Raw genomic sequence first — 18,299 nt, 5'->3', positions numbered from 1 at the left:
AAAAATAATACAAACAACAAGTTATACCAATATATTGTTACAACTAGAGTGTGGGACTACTTTGCAGACTAGTCAATAAGATGTATTAATTTCATTACGAGAGGTCTGTCGTCAACAATGAAATTGTCCTCCTCGGTAGCCTACTTTTCCTCATCAACAGTAAACTTCCGCTCCTTAGCAGCAAACAACTTTTGCTACTCAACAATAAACTTCCGCTTATTGCTAACATTCGTCTGCTCCTCAATAGTAAAGTCCTGCTCCTTAACAACAAATCTCTCTTCCTTAACCGCAACAAACTCTCTCATGTGATACAATTACACCAATCAAAACTCCTAGAAGGATACTATTGCGCCAAAGTGAATTGACTTCCACAGAAACACTTCAGTTACATAGCTCGGTTATGCACAAAATCTTTCATGAGATACAATCACGCAAATATACAAATTTGACTACAAAATCTCTAATGCTCTTCACTCGCTTATATAGTAATATATTTTGCTTGTCTTAGTCTTTGTCAAGCTATTTCCTAACATGCTTTAGACTTAAGAGGGACAATTGTTATAGTGTGATATTATTAGAGTCAACTGTCAAATACAACTTAGTACAGGACCATTTTGCAAACTAGGAAAAGGTTTTTGGACCAAGCATAAAGGTTAGAGATCTTAATCCCTGTATCTGATCTCTGATCATAGATTAACATTAGCATTAGATAGTGCTCCTGAGCATAAACGTAAGCACCCTTAGCTCAAGAACTTGAAAAGCATCTAAGCACATCTCACTTCTCCACGAGGTTCATTATCAAACTTGATTCATCACCAAAAAAATATAAACTAGACCTATTCACAGGTTAAGTTACTTGTCCAATTCCAAATGTTTGTGCAAAATATGAGAGGGTTTAAACTTTAAACAAAAGTACAATACCTAAAAAAATTGGTTTGGGCAAAAAAAGAACCCATTTAAAATATAAGTTGGATTTGAGTTTCAACACTCAAGGTCTGAGTCTAATCTGACCCAACTCATTTTTATGCTTTTGTAATATAATTTTGTTTTATTTTTATATATGATTTAACTTGCATTATATAAAATTAAGGGTAAACTATACAAATGGTCACTCAACTATGTCTACATTCCTGTTTTAGTTACTTAATTTTAAAAAATTTTCAATTTAGATAATAATATTTGAATTCGTTCATGTAATAACAAATTTTCAATTTTGTAAAGTTAAAGGCCAAAAATAACACTACGCAAATCTAATAAAAACGAAAAAGAATTCCATGAATTTAAGGGCTTTCTAAGATGTAATAACAAATAAAGAGAATAAATAATTTATAAGAGAGGTAATTAGTTAATATTTAAAAAATTAATGATAAAAACAGGATTCAATTTCAACATTTATATTTAATAATTAGGAAGTTCGAAAAGTTTGAGAACATTTTTATTGTTAAAAATCACATATCTTATAATTTCTCAATTAAATTATTTTTTATTAATTATAAATTAATAATTTATACGTAAATGAGGAGAGAGTGACAATAAATAATAAAAAGTAATCGATAAAAATGACCATTTTACCATCAAAGGCCCATTTCCAACCTTATTTACGGAAATGGACAAAATTTTTTTTATTATTTATCGAAAATGGCCGATTTTAGCAAAATGCGTCCATGTAGGAGCTTTTTGGGGGAAATTTCAGCAAAATGCGTTCCTGGGGGAGTGATTTTGCCATGCCAGCACAAAGCGCGCCCACGTGGACGCGTTTTGTTGACGTGGCAAAATCGCTTCCCCAGGGACGCGTTTTAGCCCGTGTTTATCACTTAAGCTATTTAATCACAATTTAACAAATTTTGCACTATTTTCAATTTAGTCCTTTTTAATTAATTGACTATCCAAACATTAAAATTTTCTAACGAAACTTTTATACTAACTCAATGACACTCCATAAATATTTATAAAAATATTTATGGCTTGGTTTATGAACTCGAGGTCTCGATACTTCATTTTAGACCCAATTTACCTATTAAATTCTTTTTAAATCACAAAATTCACTAATTCAAAAATTCTTCTAAATTCACACTTGACCCATAATTATTAGTTTATTAAATTTTAACTCATTGGTCGGATTTAGTGATCTCGAATCATTGTTTTCGAAACCACTGGAAATTAGGTTGTTACAGTAAAAATAGAAAGCGAAACTGAGCCCATGATTGTAGTAGTGATAGGCAACCTCTGATTTTGGCTTTAGTTGGTGGCGTCGCCCTGTACATTTCTCGATACAATGTTGCCAACACGGCAGACCCCTAACTAAATTCGCCAGCTACTCTAAAATCAACGAGTTTCAGTAGCCACCTCAAATGTATGAGGTTTCATGATAAGTCCGGCATCAGATAACCTCCAATCATCTCAAGAATGTATGCTCGATCATATGGTATTCTTTCTACTTCAGTCGAATCATTCCCCGGCTCCGAGAATATATCTCGTAACCAGCCCATCTCGATCCGACCTCCGTAAATATTATCCAGAATCACACCCAAAAGATCGTAACATACGGCTCCCCAATCAGCAGATTGGACGAACTCGGTGAATGCGGACCCATCCACAGGCAATCCCAATTGTAACTGCACGTCCTCCAAAGTGATGGTACACTCTTCGCATGGAATATGGAATGTGTGCGTCTCGGGTCTCCACCTCTCTATCAATGCACTGATGAGTTTCGGGTCCAACTTGTACCCTGACCTATAATGGCCACGTGCCAAAAACTTGCATCCCGCAAGTAATTCTCTATCAACGGTGATGGAGGACTAGACATATTACGAATATAGCATTGTAACACCCGATCTACAGACTGTTATAAAAATTTATAAAATAAAAATTAATTAAAATTACATAAATGAAAAATATTAAATAATATTAAAAAATTAAAATTAACCCTTACCATTTTCATTTGTTCGACGAAGATATGTTTATGATCGAGACAAATTAATTCCCCGGCTATTGCTAACACGATCAAATATTTTTGAAATTAAAAAAAATACTAATTCAAAAAAAAATTAAAGAGAGCTTTTTTTTTGCCAAAATTAAAGAGAGCTTTGAGAAATTTGAGAGAAAATTGAAAAAATAATGTGTGAAAAATAGGAGGGGGTTTTATAGGTTTTTTTTTCCGTTGGACCATCCAATTGTCAAAAAATTAAATAGCCATTGGACACGCTCTGCTGATGTGGCAAAATCGCTCCAAAGGGACGCGTTTTGCTAAAATTTCTCCCAAAAACGCTCTTATGTGAGCGCGTTTTGCTAAAATCGGTTTTTTCCGGTAAATAATGAAAAAATTGACCCATTTCCATAAATAAAATTGGAAATGGGCCTTTAATGGTAAAATGATCGATAAAAATTGTTGTTTAAGAATTAAACTAAAAATATTGTTTTACCTCGTTAAACCTAAAGGATTAAGAGGGAATAGAAAAAGATTTATATAAAAATTATAGATATAAATATTTTATTTAATTTTAATTATATATGTCAAAACTTTTTTTTATCAATGCAACTAGAAAATTATATATAAAATTTAGAACAAATCATTTTAACGTATTTATTAATCACATGTATTAAATAACTGTATTATTTCAATAAAAAATTAATGTTTAACTAAAATAATTATTTTATATTATATATACAAACACGTATCTACATAAAAAGTAAAATAATATTCAGTTTAATATATCTATATACATTTAATAAAAACAATTTAAAACATAAATAAATGAATTTTTTACAAAATATCTAATATTGCCCTTATTAAAATTTAATGTCTAAATTATCCCTATTAATTTTTTATAAGACCTAAAACATCCTTAATATTTTTTGATATCGTCTAAAATGCCCTATTAACTCCTAAAAATTCTTTTAGGAGCTGTTTTTATATAATATATACATTAATAATAATAATAAATAAAAATGATAAAAATCACGTTAAAATATATAAAAACACAAAAGGAAGCCCAGTCCATCTTTCATTGGGTCCGAATAAAATCATGGGCGCAGATCCGACCCTAAAACCAAGCTCCATAACGAGTCAGATGACGTGAGTGATTGCTGAGTTCCGCCATTTTCCCAGAAACCCTAGTTCTTCCCTAAGAAGCCAATTTTTCGAATCTTCGTTCTCTCCATGGCCAAGAAGCGAAAGCAACGATCTTCTGCGGTCGAACCCACTAAGGAAACCGCGGATCCTCAATCAATCAAAGAGGAAGAGCAACAACAACATCAGGAATACATACCCGAAGATCCGAAACCGAAAGTAGAAGAGGAACAGAAACTACAGGAAGTGGAAGAGGAAGTAGAAGAGGAGGTTGAAGAAGAAGAGGAAGTGGAACTGGAAGAGGAAGAGGAGGAAGAGGAGAACGAAGAAGACGACGACGATGAAGAAGCCGAAAACCAAACCCTAGTCGGTTCTTCCAACGCCGCCGTTCAAAATGGAGCTCCAAAAGGAACGAGTCAAGACGAGGAATTGGACGACGAGCCGTTCGAGAAGCTTCTAGAACCTTTTGGGCAAGATCAATTGATTACCCTTATTAAGAAAGCGGTCGAGAAGCACCCGGAATTCATCTCGTCGGTTCGGGAGCTTGCGGATGTGGACCCGGCTCAACGGAAGATCTTCGTACATGGTCTTAGCTGGGATACGACTGCTGAAACCCTCACCGCCGAGTTTTCTAAATACGGGGAAATCGAAGAATGCAAAGCGGTTACCGATAGGGTGTCCGGGAAATCCAAGGGCTATGCTTTTATCCTCTTTAAACATCGGAGTGGAGCACGCCGGGCTCTGAAACAGCCGCAGAAGAAGATTGGGAATAGAACTACTTCTTGCCAGTTGGCTTCGCAAGGGCCGGTTCCTGCACCGCCTCCTACTGCTCCACCTGTGTCTGAGTACACTCAGAGGAAGATTTTTGTTAGTAACGTGTCAGCTGAAATGGACCCAGAGAAGTTGCTTGAGTTTTTTAAACAGTTTGGGGAAATTGAGGAAGGTCCATTGGGGCTTGATAAGCATACAGGGAAACCGAAAGGCTTTGCACTTTTTGTATACAGGTCAATTGAGAGTGCAAGGAAGGCCTTAGAGGAGCCTCATAAGAATTTTGAAGGTCATGTTTTGCATTGCCAGAAGGCCATTGATGGGCCAAAACAGACGAAAGGCGGGTTTGGTGGAGGTGCTTCTACCGGGCATCATCAGCAATACCAGCAGCATCATCAGCAAGGACAACATCAAAATCAGTCTCGTTACCATCACTCTAAGAAGGGGAAATACTCGTCTAGTGGATCAGAAACTGGCCATTTGATGGCTCCATCTGGGCCTGCTGCAGTGGGAGTGGGGTTCAACCCTGGAGTTGCTGCTGCTGGGTTTAACCCTGGGGTGGCTGCTGCTGCACCAGCTTTAAACCCTGTGCTTGGACAGGCTTTGACTGCATTGCTAGCCTCTCAGGGAGCTGGTTTGGGGCTTGGTAATCTGCTTGGAGGGCTTAGCGGTGCCCCTGTGAACCAGGGAGCACCTGCTGCAGGTTATGGGAGTCAGGTTGCCGGAGGCTATGGGAACCAGATGGGAGTACAGGGTGGGTATCAGAACCCACAGATGGGGCAGGGAGGTGCTGGCAGGACTCAACCTGGTGGCGGTGCTCCTTACATGGGATAGTAGGTAAGCCCTAAGGTAACTGAATATAATTTTTACATGTTAATTGATATGTTTGCATGATCTTTATCCATAATAGACCTAGCAAATGAGAAATCCAATTTAATTGACACGTTATGCTGCATGACTAAACATGATCTCACAGCGTGAGGATGGCTGTGTCTAGTATCAGGTTTGGTTATTGCCTAGTTGAAAAAGAATCGCTTAAAAATTAGTACAGGTTTGCATTTAGTTTCTGAAGGACGTGGAGATTTGTTGTTAACTGTCAACAGAATTTAGTTGTTGACGGCTGACGGCTTGTAAATAATTCACCACTAGGGCTTATATTATGTTTACATGCAGCACAATTGAAAGACAACAGCTCGCGGTATGTTTTACTTTGAAGTCAACTGTTTAATGCTAATTTTACAAGCTGCCTGGCGGTGTTGAGATAGATTATTCCTTTTAAGATGGTGGATATTATTAAATCTTATTGTTTCTGACTATACATAAGGCTTATTACAATTTTTTTTTATTATCTATATTTTGTTAAATTGTATTTGTAATTTTAGTTACCTCATTTCTAAAATTATTCTGAAACGTTCCACTTGCCTTCATCACACTTTTTGTAGTTTGAGTTTTAGTTGGTTAAACTATGTTAAAAATCTTATTTGGTTTTGCCAAAGGTATGAAGTTTCATTTTGGTTTTTTCATGGATCTTTTTCCATAAATCTTTTGTTTTTGAAACTTGTTTTTTTTTTATGATTTTATTCATTGTGCAGATTCTCCCTAGATGCACCAATCATTTTGTTTTCGACTCTGGTGATTCTGAAGTTCAGGAACTCATGCAAACGTGGTCTTTAAATTTGTAACCAAAAGTTGCTACTATTTGCCTACTATAAAGATCAGAAACCTCAAACCTGTATTTTTGTTTCTATTTAGTACTTTCCCCTCCACTTGTTTTAAAAAGATGTACTATTTCGGCTTGAAGATTTGTTTCTTGAAAATTGTTGGGGGAACGGTTAGAATTTCCTGGCAGAGGACACAATGCCTTTCAGGTTTTCAACTGTGTTAAACAATAACGATTTCGTACTTTTTCTCTTAAATTGACTGATGTTTTATGGTGACTATTTCTTATTTAGTTTTATGCGAGACAACCTTTTTCTTGATTTCTTGTGCTTTTATAAATTTGTTTTTACCTTATCTTAAATTGTGTGTAATCTTTTTCCTCTTGTATAGTTCCCCTCTGTCTAACTTCATATAGAATAGATTGTTGTTCCTTTACTTGCATAGCAGATGATGGGGCCATTAACCGCAAATGTTGGATGATATGAGATTTCAAACTGCAGGTACAATGGCTATGTAGTCCTGAACTGCAGGTACAATGGCCATTAACGTCTCCAGCTTCTACTAAACTTGCTGCTCTGATACCTCTCCCTTATCCCTGTGTTGGTCTCATTGGTTGAGAAACCTTTGCCTTAGGCAGGGGAACAAATGGAATGGTTGGTGTTGTTCTGTCGAGACTCATGAAATGGTTTTCTCTCTTCAATAACATTTGGCGCTCATGAAAAAGTAGAAAACAAGATATTGTGATGGGAAATGGATTCCCGGTAGGGTGTTGTTGCTGACATAGAAGGTCCCAGATATTGTTTTACCTATAATAGCTTGGATGGGGCAATATTTGAGTTGATGGGACAGCGGGACCGGCGAAGCCCAAGCATGTATCCTGTCTAGAGGCATGATATGAAGCTAGTCTTGGTTGCTTGCGCAACTGAAATTGTAGCTTCTGATTATTGCTCTCATTATGCATTTAGAACTGGAGTCCTGGATGATAAGCTTCTTTACAAATTATAGCTTTACAACAAAACGTTTGGATAACTAGTATAAATTTTCAGAGGAAGTATGGTTCGAATCTTATTTTGAAGTTTGAGATTCATTCATTCGAGGTTAAAGGAAAAAAAAAGAACACTGCAATTATATTTATATATAAATAAATTTGAGATTCTCCTAAGATAGCTAGAGATAAAATGTTAATTATTTAATTTTTGTAATTTATAGTGTTTTTTTTTATGAAATTAAGGTATCTAGTCATTTGTTATAAATGAATTTTAGTCAATCGTGTAGTTTTTATATTTGTATAATTTTATATGTGAAATTTTTATTTAATTTAATTTTCAGAATATAATTATTAATAAATATTATTTTATGTTTATATATTACATACATAAATAATTATATTTATTTTATATAAAAAATTTGATATATTTATTTTTTTAATGTGTATAATTGAATCAAAATTATACAAAGTTTCATGTTTATAACTATATCAAAATATAATTTTAAAACTAATACATTTTCATTTTGGTTTTATAGATTATAAGTAATAATTTCTTGGAGAATTTTTAGGTTTGTGATTATTGCTAGCAAATTTGTTTTTATCTTTAAAATCCGAATAATTGCAACTAATAGACTAAAAATAAGATTTAATGTATTTGTGAGTACATATAATTTTTTTTTCTTTTAAATTATATATAGATATAGTATATATTACAAGGTTTTAAGTTTTTAATTGACGTTAAGGTTTATTTTATTGACACATAGTATAGTTAATTTCTTTTTTAATTTAAATAATTATAATCATCACAATGTATATTGTTTTAAATTTTAAAATTGAGGTTTGAAGTGATAAATTTGAAGTAAAATACATGAAAATTTGTAATTTAAAATACTTTAAATCTTGAATTAAACTTCAATTGAAAATGGTAAATAAATTATTAATTTAATTTCTCATTTAAAAATAATTGTATCTTATTATTTTTTTGGGTTCGATTTAGAATATGTATAAACTATAGTTTTAGTTATTATTGCCTAATATCTGAAATTTATGGTTAGTTTTTAAATTGTACGTGAATCTCGTTTTTTTGGTTTACAGGTTCAATTTGATTATGAGTTTTTAAATAGGGTTGTAGTCATCGTGCTAATTTATCTAATTAAACTAACATTAATTCAATGGTTACGTAATGTATTTTCTTAAAAAAAACATTTGGATTAATTACTAGGTAAATAATGGTTACGTAATGGATTAATTACTAGGTAAACTAACATTAATTCCATGGTTACGTAATGTAAGGTTAAATAGATAAATAATAGATAAATAATGGATTACCAAAAAAAAAAATGCAATGTGCTTTGTCTAATGTTGAATTAATTACAAGGTATTGTAATTATTAAATATTTTTAAGTTAGTATTTCATTAAAACATTTGGTTACTAATATTAAAAACAGTATCAATGAAAAACCAATAAAAGATATTAAGTTTTAAAAATTTATTTCAAAAATAACTTTTTTTAGTTTCAAGTTAATTAAGAATTGTAATGAAATAGTTTTATTTTTAAAATAAAACATTCATGGGTAAATCTAGAAAATACTGAACCAAAAATAAGAAATCCAAGCTTCATCAAGGTTTTTTTTTTTTTGAAAAAGACATGCATGTATACTATTTAGAAAACAAAATTTAGAAGCAGATTTCTCTAAAATATAAAAGGTATTTCTCTTTTTAAAAAAATAAAGTTTGAGTTTTGATCCAAAAGCTTAATGAGTTTTTGACTTGAGATGAGAAGAAAAAAAAAAGCTTTTTTACAAAAATCAGAATTTTGTTAAAAGAAAAAGTTCGTCGGAATCTAGAAAAGCTCATCGGAATATGGAAAGTTTTAACTTTTTCAACGAGGCTTTGAATTTTCCGATCACCGAATTTACAAATTGAAGAGCAAAGGTGGAGAAAAGAACTTTTTTAAAAATTTTATTCCGTAAAGATATAAAATAAAAAACATATCTTTTATATTAAAAGGTGGATGGTGTAATTCCTTTTTTATCCTTTCCATTTTTATTTCTTGTGCGGTTTGTTTGATACTAATTAAGTTTTAACTAGTTCAATTTCATCCTCATTTAATTTAAAATTCATTTCAATGTTTAGGATTTTAATTATCGATAATATTATATGTGTTTGTTTTTTTTATTTAGTTAAAATAATTAAATTTATTGTGTATGTGTATTTATTTTTCTTAATTGTGATAAAATATATTTTAAAACATATGGAAGCATGATTTTGAATTTGTTATTAAACATGATTGCCTTTGAGTAATTGAGGCTTCTATTTAAATTTTGAGTATATTTTTATTTACATTACTTATTTTATATTAAAAATTAAGTTAATTTATTATTATTTTATATACACATTAAATATATAATTTATAGTTAGATAAATAGGCTTTTTTTTTTGGGTACACAACTTACTAAGCCATCACGATTACGATAAAACTCTAATTAAAGTAAAACATGGCATTTTTTTTAATTAGGGCAATTTATTAAGCACCTGATCTAACATTGAATCCGCCCATTTAAGAAGTTCAAAAATAAAAATATAATCTAGGGTTTTTGACATTACATATCTAACCTAGGGTTTTTGACATGACAGATCCAAAACAATCAGAAACCCGCTTCGATAGTAATTGTAGGTACAATCGGTCTTTTATTTGATATAAATAAAAGAAGCGTTAAAGAAGCGAAACAAACGCAAGTACACACGGCTTTACGCTGCCTCCTTGGTACCCGCTTTTGCAAACTTCGGCTTCTCTCTGCAAACTCCAAATCATTCTCAAACTCCTCCACGCACTCTCTCACCATAGTTCACTCTTAAATAGCTATCAAAACCCTGATCTTCCAATACCCGACTTCTTTCTCCTATTTCATTATCACGAATACCACTATCAGAACTCTGGGTTTTGGTCCCTGGATTGTTTTTGATTTGTTGAGTTTTTTTTGGCGCCTGTTGAGAGATTATGGTGATGGCTGAGAATGAAGCAGGGTATGATCCTAAGGAGGTCAAGTCACCATGGAAGACTCCGATGATTGATGCTCAGAAAGTGGCTGATGCTCCTGTTATGGGGACCAAATCTTGGCCTGACCTTGGTGGGACCCAACATCCACATGACAATGCTTCGCTTGTTGCTGATGGGTCTGCTCCAGCTCCATCAATTGAACAGGTTAGTCATTGCTTTTCTTTTTGGGGTGTTTTTCTTTAATAGGCGATCGATCAATTTTTAGAGTGTAAAAATTGGATAAAGTTGAAAATATACAGTGTAATTTGAGTTGATTTTTCTAAAATTCATCTCAAATGGACAACATGAAAGACCAAGTTTTTATTTTATTTTAGATTCTTTATCGAACAAGCAATGCTTTTATTTCCCAGAATGTATGTTGAGAACAAATGGCCTAATACTTTTCTGGTTTCTATTCTTTGATCAATTTATGCAAATAAAAAATTTTCAGATAGTAAGCTGTGTTTTGCGACATCTACCTCCGATTTCCCTTCCCTTCTTCCAATGTTAAAAATATTATTGTAGGAATGTTTTCAAATAACAGGAAGAATTGAAACATAATCTCAGATGAAATATTGTAACATGGAACGTAATTTCTCTGTTAGTGAATCCCCTCGTAATTTAGCTGTCTCTGTCTCTATACTTCTCTGTCTTTAATCCTAGCATTTAAGACAAAAGGGGAAAAAAAAGATAAAAAGAAAGGAATAAGTTGTTATCTTAGTGTAGCTCAATTTAAGTATGTCTTCGCATTGATTTTGGTCTTGCAGGGAGCAGCTGGTCAGCAAAAACCAAATGGGCCCAGAAACACCAATGCTTCTCATAAACATTCATCAGCACGTCATCAGAAGTCAGGGTCTAAGCGCTACCCTAATGCTGGACCCCAGTTTCCTGTTACCTTACCTTATTATCAACCCCCGATTCCACCACCTGTTTTTCATCCTATGGTGCCTCCTCCACAGCACATGGCAGCTCCTGGGTATGGTTACCAACCTGTCCCTGGACCTTTTCCTGGCATTGACCCTCAGCTGGTAAAATCTGGTTCTGAGACAACAAAGAATGCCTTTGGTCCCCCAGTTCAAGGTATTGATGCTAGCAGAAATATGCAGCCTCCTCCACGAGGAGACTCCAATGTATATCCTGCCAACTTCTCTAATAGAAGGCCCAACATGCAAGAAACTGGACATTTGAATCCTGGCTGGAATCATCAACGGACATTTAATCCTAGGGAACCTATTAACATGCCACAGGGTATGGGACCCAGGCCTTTTGCTAGACCTCCATTCTTTGGTCCTGCTCCAGGGTTCATGGTTGGTCCAAATTTCCCCGGTAACAACTTAATCCTCATGAAAATTGCCTTCATTTAAAATATTATAGCATGTTTTATTCCCTGCCAATTATGTCTGCTGGCAGGGTAATGCCTGCATGTCAGCCACCCAGTTAATACTGATTTCCTTCTTGTTTGTGCTATGTTATGCCTTTGACAAATGAATTCTGTTTGAAATTTCTTATGTTTACCTTCAAGGGGCTATATACTACATGCCCGTTGCTCCTCCAGGCTCCATAAGGGGACTGCATCCTCCATGCTTTGTTCCATACCCTATGAATCCAGGGACTGCCATGTTCCCTCCTGAGACAGTAACTTTGAGGGCCAATATAGTGAAACAGATCGAATACTATTTCAGGTAAGGGATCTTTTTGTTCTTTATTATTTAATAATTTTTCCTGTGTTTTTTTTATCTTCACTGCTGATGCCACTGTCTAGAATCTCTACTAATTCCTCTTTTACTCCTTTCTGATCTATGTACAATTGCCAGTGTTGGTATTTTTAGGTATCTCAATTTATCTCTTGGTTGGTGAAAATGATCAGTCCATCCCTTACATAAATGTTTGCATATTTGAGTCTGTTTGTGTACACATGTTATTTATGGGTCCTTTGAAAAACTAGAGATCTCATCAGAAATTGATTATGTACTATCCGCTTTAGACTTTGTCAACCTGCAAGCTGTATTGATTGCATGCTATTGTGAGCTTTGATATAGCAAATCATATTTTAGATTTTTGGTATGAGTTTCATACATAATGTAACTGCCCCATCCATTGGGAAGCCAAAGTATAAACTTTTGATTTACACTGATAGATTGTAATAAATCATTTGTTTTTGCAATGATATATAATGTTGGTATGTTTGTATTACTTGTTGACCTCATTCCTTTATTTTGCCTCATTCCTTTATTTTGCAGTGATGCAAATCTTCGAAATGACCATTACCTGATTTCCTTGATGGATGATCTAGGATGGGTTCCAATCTACAAAATTGCAGATTTTAAAAGGGTATGTTGAAGGCATATGTAATGCTAATGGAAGTATAGCACAGAATTTCTGTTTTATTAATGGTTGCTGCATCATTAGCTGATTGAATTAGATTTTTTTTTTTTTGCAGCTTGAGAAGTATTAGATTAAATTATTTGTGATTTAACATTCTGAGTTGCAGGTTAAAAGAATGAGTACAGACATACAATTTATCCTTGATGCACTGCTGGTTTCTTCTACTATAGAAGTACAGGTTAGACTTTTATCTCTTTCTTGCGCATCACTATTTGAAATTTGATTTTGGATTGTATGCACACAAGCTGGAAACAGGCCAGAGGTTTAATTTTGAGCATAGGATCAAGCTTTTTTATGGTGTAATTGTTGTGGCTACGTTGGCTAGGAATATAGTTTTCTGGTGCTATTATTTGCTTTTATGGCCTTGTCTTTACTTGGTAAATGTTATTATAGGGTGATAAGATACGGAGACGTGATGAGTGGTCTAAGTGGGTTCCTGCTAGTTCAAAGACAACATTGTCCCAGAAAGCTCTACCTACTCAGTGCCAACTTGTAGAGGATGTTACTGATTCCTGTGGAAATGGTAATGTGAAGGAAGATAATTCAAGGTACACTGAAGAAAATGTTTCACTTGAGGACTATCCAGTAGAAGTATCCCAAAAAAGTAACAGAAAACTTGCAGCTCTGCAAGTTCTATTAAACAGTGAGAAACAAGCATTTTCTGGTGGAAATGTTGACTTGAATAGGAAAAAAATTTCTGATTCCCACACTGAATTCTCAGATGTGGATCAATCACTAGGAGTTGATCCTGTAAGGTTCACCAACCATGGAACTGAAAGTGTGGGACTATTTGATGCAACAGTAGAAAATGTTGCTGACCTGTCAAATGATTTCACCCAAACATTTATGCTGGATGAAGAGCTAGAGCTTGAGCAGAAAACAAAGACTCATTCAGCACTTAACAGGTGATTATTTTGGTATTCAATTGACATGTCATGTATTATTGTTGAGCTAGAGAATTTTTTACTTCCTGTATGAAGGCATATTTAAACACTTATAAATTGATGTTCCCTTGAATATTGAGTGGCTTTTTTTAAATATATTTTAGAATGGATGATGAAGATGATGAGATGGTTGTTGATGATCAGGATGTTCAGAGACTTGTGATTGTTACCCAGGTAATGAAATTATGCTTTGCATGGGTTCTCTTTTTTCCTTATTATTTTTAGGTTTTTTACATTTAATATTTAAAGATTGGATCATTGTAATACTCTCATTATGTACTAACTTAACAATTTATGATAGCTGGTATGAATGTCAGGCTTTACTTTCCAATTAAATATATATGAACTTTACTTCATTTAAATCAGTTATTTCATCATGGGCATTACATTTATGAAGCATTTGCATGAATAAACTTGATTCAAAAGGACAGTGATCTTTCTGAAGTCCAAATTTAAAGATATTCATTTTTTCAACTTCAACGATGATTTAGAATCTAGGAACATTATCCCTTTTTTGAAATGAGAAACCAGAGGTTTGAAGAGAGGACATTGCAATCCACTCCACTCCTGTCCTTTTCTTATTCTTATTTGTAACTGCTATGTACTCTATCTGATGTGCAGAATAGCGGGGCAGGTGATGGATCCAAAGCTGATGCAAAAGATTCAAAGAGCATATCCAGTGAGCTTGCTGATGTGATAAATGATGGTCTTTACTTCTATGAACAGGTTGAAGTACTAGCCTTGCCTTATTACTTTTTGACGCTATGTTATTGCACATATGTATAAATTTCTTTTTGCTGTTCCTTTTTTATATTATTTGAACATGGCTGTTCGTTGGCAGGAGCTAAAAACTAAACGAGTTAGTCATAGAAAGAATATCTCTATTTGTGATAATAAAGATGGAACTTCAAGGTCTCCAAGGGATGCCCCAGGAGAATCAATTCCCAGGACAGGTGAAATTGCTATTGGGTGCAGTAGTCTTGAAGAGTCTGTTGTACTTAGTTCTCGGAGGAAGCAAAATAAAGGCTTCTCCAAGCAACATGCATTCCATAAGCAAAGATTTTTCTCCAGCAATACAAAGAATCATGGAACTGCTTGTAATTCAATTGCGATAATATCAGAAAGTCCACCAACTAATTCAGTTGGATATTTCTTTGGTTCTACTCCTCCTGATAGTTATGGGTTAGTTCTTGGTGACCTTGTCTTCATCTTGAATATCGTGACTAAATGAAGTTCTTTTCTTGCTTTTAGTGCTAGAATATAGGTTATTACTGGTTTCACATATAATGAAATCCAATAATCTATTTACTAGACTTTAAAGTAACGCTTCTAAGTTTCAATTTTTTCCAGCCCTAGGACATCTTTGAAGTTGAGCTGTTCTCCGCATGGAACTCTTTCTAGCAGTCCACCAGTTGGTTCCCTGCCAAAGTCATTTCCACCTTTTCAGCATCCAAGTCATAAGCTGTTAGAAGAAAATGGTTTTAAGCAACAGAAGTAAGGGGTGGTGGATTTTTTCTCCGATATATTTATGTATTTGTGCTTGCACTTGCAAAGTATATTGGCTAATCTGTTGTTGTCACATTCAGGTACCTAAAGTTTCACAAGCGCTGCCTGAATGACAGGAAGAAGCTGGGAATTGGTTGCAGTGAGGTGCCCTTTATATTTGAACTTTCTAAGCCATTAAGTAACTTTTTATCAGTTGTCTTAGTTACAAGGGTTGTCTGTTTTCTTTTCCTACTTTCACGTACTGATCATGACCAGTTCTAATAGAAAACTGAATACAGTGTGCCTGAACAGAGGATGAATGAAACCCTGAATTTATTTTTGTCAATGTTGGCTTAATATCTCTTGCTCTTCATTCTCTATTGCATACCGATATAAATCTGGTGTATTGCTTGTGTGTATTTGCATTCTTTTCTTTTTTCAAGATCTCTAGGTTTCCTTTACATGCATTTCTCTAGATGTATAAAAATAGAACTGTTAGTCTTATGGTGCCCATTGGTTTCATATGCAGGAAATGAATTCGCTGTACAGGTTTTGGTCATATTTCCTTAGGGACATGTTTGTCCCTTCAATGTACAATGAGTTCCGGAAACTTGCTCTTGAAGATGCTGCTGCTAACTACAATTATGGGTTAGAGTGTCTTTTCAGATTTTATAGGTAACGTTGGTAATTATGCCCACTTTCGTGGCTGTTGGAAGCACATCTGAAGTTTTGATTCTCTTTTGTTTTTAACCCTTTTTTGGTTTTGTCCTTTTTACTGCATATTTTTCTTTTAACCTTAAGAGGCGTATATTTTACTGCTTCCTTTCCTATACATATAATACTTAAAGTTCTGCCCTTCTTTTGCAGCTATGGTTTGGAGAAGAAATATCGAGATGATCTTTATAAGGATTTTGAGCAACTTACCCTTGATTTCTATCATAAAGGCAATCTTTATGGCCTTGAAAAATACTGGTACTTACCTTCTCCCCTTACCATTATCATTATTCTCCAGGAAATATAAGGATTAGTTTACAATTTTCTTGCTGCAGTAGTATTTCCAGTTCATCATTTTCTGAATTTAGAAATATGTTATACAGGGCTTTCCATCACTTCCGAGACCAGGGAGAGCCCTTAAAAAAACATCCTGAATTGGATAGGTTACTCGGGGAAGAATACCGGGGCTTGGAAGATTTCCGTGCCAAAGAAAGGAATGCTGGCACAAGAGATGACAGCCAATAAGCCGTTGAATCCCAATTTTGATGACTGGATCACAGAGGAGTTCATGGTCTCTCTCTCTCTATATATATATCTTTTTCATTGACTGCTGAGGAGAGATGGCTTTTGTATATTGTACATTGGGGGAATCGGACATCTCCACGCGGCTGCTCACTGCTGATGTTCTGCGGTTTTGATTCCTAAATTCTTTTTTTAATCATTTTTAGCTCACTCCCCACCCCCATTGATGTACATACGGGGAAAATGGAAAACCTTCAAAAAAAATTTAGAAGTTGTAGAAACTGTGAAAATTGCACAAATAAGAGATTAAAATTTTAAAGTTACACTGTAATTCTTTGTCTTTCATCTCAAGTTTACAGCTTCAATTGCTAAAGAGTTACATTATTTATTTGAGCGCACTAATTGATGCTCGTTTCTTGATGGATGGGATTATGGTTTGGCGTTCTATCTTCTATGGTGATATTTTTTGTGTTAGATTTGAACTTGAAATTCAAGACATCAAAAACCTTGGGTTTCGAATTAATCCTGAACTTAATTCCAAATAAGAGTTGATTTGTTTCATGATTTTCATGAACTAGGTTTTTTGTAAATTAAGTAATTTTATTAATATTTTAATAATAAATATGGAGCTACTCTGTTACTCTAGAGAACTAATCGAAGAGCGAGTTTGTTTGACTAAAGCTATTTAGTATAATTTATAAATATTTAATAATTTAAATTATTTATTAACGAAAACATATTATATTATTTTCTATTTAAATTTATTTATTTAATATGACAAAAGAAGTTTAGACATAACAATTGAAAATTCGAAATTCATATTTAAGAAATATATTTAAATTTAAAAATTATAAACGGGTTTAAAAAGAATTATAAATGAATACGAATGTGATTTAAGTTTAAACATTATTATTTTTTATTTAAAAACTTTGCTATTGAATTTTGAAATATTTATTTAAAAATAGTATAATTAACATCTTCTTCTTTTTTTTAACATATGAACATCTTATCTGTATTAATTCCTGAATTTTCTTATTAACAGCAATGATATATGTTCATAATTTTTAGATTTATCCGATTGTTTCAATTTGGAACAATCTTTTCAAACTTAATAAGTGACAAAATATCATTCACAAGTTTAAAATTGGAAAAGAAAATTTTGATGCTATAATTAAAGTCAAAAACTGTTATTTCAAATTTTAAAGCACTATTTAAACATATTTTTAATTTTAAAAATTTATAAACACTTAAATTTCTTATGAAAGAAAATTTTCCATGTTTAAGATTTTAAGTAAAATTGTATATATAATTTTTACTTAAATTTTGTTTAGAAAATGAAATGTAAGTTGTGTATTTAAATTATTATTAAATATTAAAATAACTAAAACAGATTATCTAAATTCTAATTTTATGAGAAAAAATTATAATTCAATTGTACATATTAAATATTGAATTTAACTTAAAAATCAATATTAATTACAAAACATAAGTAGACAATAAACAAAATAGTTACAATTTTTTTGGAATATATAATTTTTATTTTGTGGAAATTTTAAAATAATTTATGTATTTAAATTATTATTAAAGATTAAAAATAATTAAATTAAATTATTTAAATTTCTAATTTTATGAAAAATTCAAATTTAATTGTGTATATTAATTATTGAATTTAAATTATTTTATAAAAATACTAATAATGTGAAAGATGCAATAATATTTAATAAC

General features: G+C 33.0%; 2 protein-coding genes across 6 annotated transcripts; both read left to right on the top strand.

Moving 5' to 3' along the window:
• The first annotated feature begins 3,946 nt into the window (after positions 1 to 3,946).
• Positions 3,947 to 7,658, top strand: LOC107906206 (UBP1-associated protein 2B). Of its 4 annotated transcripts, none has more exons than XM_016833136.2 (2): positions 3,947 to 5,674; positions 6,997 to 7,658. In XM_016833136.2, exon 1 carries the CDS (start codon positions 4,160 to 4,162, stop codon positions 5,669 to 5,671), a length of 1,512 nt encoding a protein of 503 aa, XP_016688625.1. In that variant the 5' UTR covers positions 3,947 to 4,159; the 3' UTR covers positions 5,672 to 5,674; positions 6,997 to 7,658. The 4 variants fall into 4 exon arrangements, with proteins under 4 accessions (XP_016688625.1, XP_040949467.1, XP_016688623.1 ...); XM_041093533.1 differs by having other exon boundaries at positions 3,947 to 5,686; XM_016833134.2 differs by lacking the exon at positions 6,997 to 7,658 and adding an exon at positions 6,430 to 6,774.
• Positions 7,659 to 10,096: 2,438 nt separating this feature from the next.
• Positions 10,097 to 16,897, top strand: LOC107906204 (la-related protein 1A). 2 transcript variants are annotated; one of them, XM_016833133.2, is made up of 15 exons: positions 10,097 to 10,689; positions 11,292 to 11,850; positions 12,047 to 12,206; positions 12,765 to 12,855; positions 13,016 to 13,087; positions 13,303 to 13,552; positions 13,631 to 13,814; positions 13,958 to 14,027; positions 14,475 to 14,579; positions 14,695 to 15,035; positions 15,204 to 15,347; positions 15,440 to 15,503; positions 15,868 to 16,013; positions 16,206 to 16,310; positions 16,436 to 16,897. In XM_016833133.2, exons 1-15 carry the CDS (start codon positions 10,486 to 10,488, stop codon positions 16,575 to 16,577), a joined length of 2,637 nt encoding a protein of 878 aa, XP_016688622.2. In that variant the 5' UTR covers positions 10,097 to 10,485; the 3' UTR covers positions 16,578 to 16,897. The 2 variants fall into 2 exon arrangements, with proteins under 2 accessions (XP_016688622.2, XP_016688621.2); XM_016833132.2 differs by having other exon boundaries at positions 10,103 to 10,689; positions 13,303 to 13,814.
• Positions 16,898 to 18,299: the final 1,402 nt, after the last annotated feature.

The sequence above is a fragment of the Gossypium hirsutum genome, chromosome D05 (genome assembly GCF_007990345.1).
Source record: "Gossypium hirsutum isolate 1008001.06 chromosome D05, Gossypium_hirsutum_v2.1, whole genome shotgun sequence".
Taxonomy (NCBI): domain Eukaryota; kingdom Viridiplantae; phylum Streptophyta; class Magnoliopsida; order Malvales; family Malvaceae; genus Gossypium; species Gossypium hirsutum.
This window is presented reverse-complemented; position numbering and strand designations above follow the sequence as displayed.